General features: G+C 38.2%; 1 protein-coding gene across 1 annotated transcript; it reads right to left on the bottom strand.

Moving 5' to 3' along the window:
- LOC147336126 (uncharacterized) lies at positions 1–1,449 on the bottom strand. Its single transcript, XM_086285194.1, has 4 exons — positions 1,350–1,449; positions 531–1,232; positions 174–433; positions 1–87 (listed from the first exon to the last, which is right to left on the bottom strand). Exons 1-4 carry the CDS (start codon positions 1,447–1,449, stop codon positions 1–3), a joined length of 1,149 nt encoding a protein of 382 aa, XP_086141320.1.
- Positions 1,450–2,715: the final 1,266 nt, after the last annotated feature.

The following is a 2,715-nucleotide window of genomic DNA, read 5'->3' as shown; positions in this document are numbered from 1 at the left end:
CTAATTTACACTGAAGTAAACACATTCACTCCAGGTGTCATCCCCCTGTCTTCCTGTGTTGTTGATCTTGTTCGCACTTTCATAGCCCTGGTAAAGAAAAGATGAAAATCACAAATGTGGTTAGTGGGGGAAAAACAACAACACAATTTCCCATCAATCCAAGAAGACATTACCGTTTCATTTGTCATGGTGAGATCTGAAAATCTTCTGTGAGTTTCTGGAAAGCCAAAGAATAGATTTGATATCAAAGTAACATGAAATTCAGTGTATATGCATCTTGTATATATGCATACATTACAGCACAAGTTACCTGTGCAGAGACAGTGTTTTATCTTCTTCAAACTCATTGAGGAAATTAGAAATACAATCAGGATTGTATTGAATGCGACTGCTCCATGTAAGACATACGCCAAGAGAAGAGAGTCCAGCTTGTCTACATATTCAAACAGCAGGAGACATTATGGAGTTTTCAACTTTGTTAAAATATTGACTTCAAAGTGGGAGTAAAAACTTTTCTTAACTGTACTTACCCTTAAAGTCCAGCTTGGTCCCGTTTCCAAAAAGCATGTATCCACACGAGGCAACAGCACAGTAGTAGATCCCAGCATGAGAAACATCCAGGTTCTTCATTGGCAGGCTGTACACACAGGTGTTTGTGTGTGTCTTTGGTTTCCTCTCACACTCATCATTCCTGCCTCCATGGCTGTAAATGAGTCCTGAATGAGACTCTTCAGAGTCTCTGAACCAGTAAACACGGTGTTCTTCATCACAGGTCCCAGTGTGTACTGTACAGTTCAGAGTCACAGAGCCTCCTGGTTGGATGGTCTTAGATGCAGACTGCTGAATTAAAGGCCGGCTGTTCAAACCTGAACCTTTAACACTCACAGTGATTCCTTCTGCAAATTCAAAACTTACCGAAAAGCTACTCGCGCAGAAATAGGTAGCTGAGTCCGAAACTTGAAGATTTTTTATCGTCAAATGGTTTTGAGCTTTTTCAGTAGACAGTGTGAAGCGTGGATTGTTCTCACATTCATCATAAAAAGTGCCATTTTTATGATACGAATAGAAGCTAGAAATGAGTCTTGGCTTCTCGCCTAGGGTTTGCTTATACCAGTAAAACCTTGCTACCACTTCACCTTCATAGAAACACTGCAAAGTTACACTCTCCCCGACATTAGTGGATATAAAAACTCTGTCTTGACGAACAGATGAGAGTTGATGACTCTTCTGAGCTGAAATGATAGAAGGAAAAAAGCAAAGACAACTGATTTAGAAACACGTAGGTACATCACTGACAGTGACCTTGATCTCTAAAAGATAAACGTTACTGAGGAAAAAACACAACTCACCCATTTCCCCAAAGAACAAAAGCATCAAATAGAAAACAGATGGTGGAGATATCATCATGTTCAAATCCGTGACTTGAATGGAAAGAATCTTTCTGTTCATAGTGTCTTCAGGGGCAAGACTGTATTTGATTGGCTGATTTAAAGTCACACTGTATGCAAAGAAAGAGCTTCACATTCACAGCATAGTGTCAAAACGTGATGAGAGATACACATTGAGAACAAAGTGTGTGACCTGAGCGGCGCATAGTGCATGAAGGTTGCTAATGCTCTACATAATCAAGAAGAGTTTCAATCCTAGCAGAGGTGGGACCAAGTCATTGTTTTGCAAGTCTCAAGTAAGTCTCAAGTCTTTATCCTCAAGTCTCAAGTCAAGTCTCAAGTAATGTCAGGCAAGTCAGAGTCGAGTCTCAAGTCACTGGTGTAAAAGTCCGAGTCAAGTCACAAGTCTGAAACTTTGAATTTCAAGTCCTTTCGAGTCTTTAAAAAAAACAACGAAAAAAAGCATGTTGCAGTTATATGCTAAATGTAAATATTAGACCATGTAATTTTTAAATCTGTGTTTTTCTCAACACATGACAAAATAGTGAACTTAGAAAATATACACAAATTGTGAAATTGCACCTCTTTAAAATGCAGCTCAATTAAACCTAGCTCCAAGAATAATTTTCACCGACAGTTCTGAGATAAGCTGCATGTTATTCTTGGATGCGGTTGTAGGACCGGCTTTAAAACCGTATGACAAAAATATCATACATAAATAAATGATATTTTTTTTAAAATATCATTTAAAAAAAAACTGCATCACCAACGTAGCCTGGAAAACATTTGCTAGTTAGATGAAGTCAGCTATCTCATCGTAGCATATTTATATGCATATTTATAATCATACGCTTCTTGGAGTGAGTGCATACACTCATGAAGTTTAGTAACTTCCGGTCACTGCAACAAGCCCAGGTACAGTTTACCGACGGATGGGTGCAGGACCTTGAAATGCACCGTGTAGAAAGTAAAGACCATCGTACGTATCATAAGTTTACCAGTCTCACAAATCGTCGTCATAAATACACATTCCTTAACCGTTTATTAATAGGACCTTTGAGCTCAATGGTAATTAATTAGCAGTGGAAATAATTTCTGGTAGCATCACAGAAATGTAGCAGTGACAACAATATTGTATGCTGTAATCGTACTGGACAATTAGTGATACAAAACAACTGTTTTATCCTGTGAATAAAAGTATATGTTTTTGTCAATGTACCATAATAACAGAAGTGAAACGCAATATTGTGTCAGGACAATTCACTATTTATGCACAATAAACACAATAAATAAAGGAGCATAGCGCGACAATTTCTGTTCAGCGCCA

The sequence above is a fragment of the Aulonocara sp. 'chitande type north' Nkhata Bay genome, linkage group LG3 (genome assembly GCF_057382095.1).
Source record: "Aulonocara sp. 'chitande type north' Nkhata Bay isolate Kocher_YH1m ecotype deep benthic linkage group LG3, A_spYH_male_GT1.1, whole genome shotgun sequence".
Lineage (NCBI taxonomy): Eukaryota > Metazoa > Chordata > Actinopteri > Cichliformes > Cichlidae > Aulonocara > Aulonocara sp. 'chitande type north' Nkhata Bay.
Note: the sequence above shows the minus strand (reverse complement) of the source record. Positions and strands in the feature narration are given on the sequence as shown.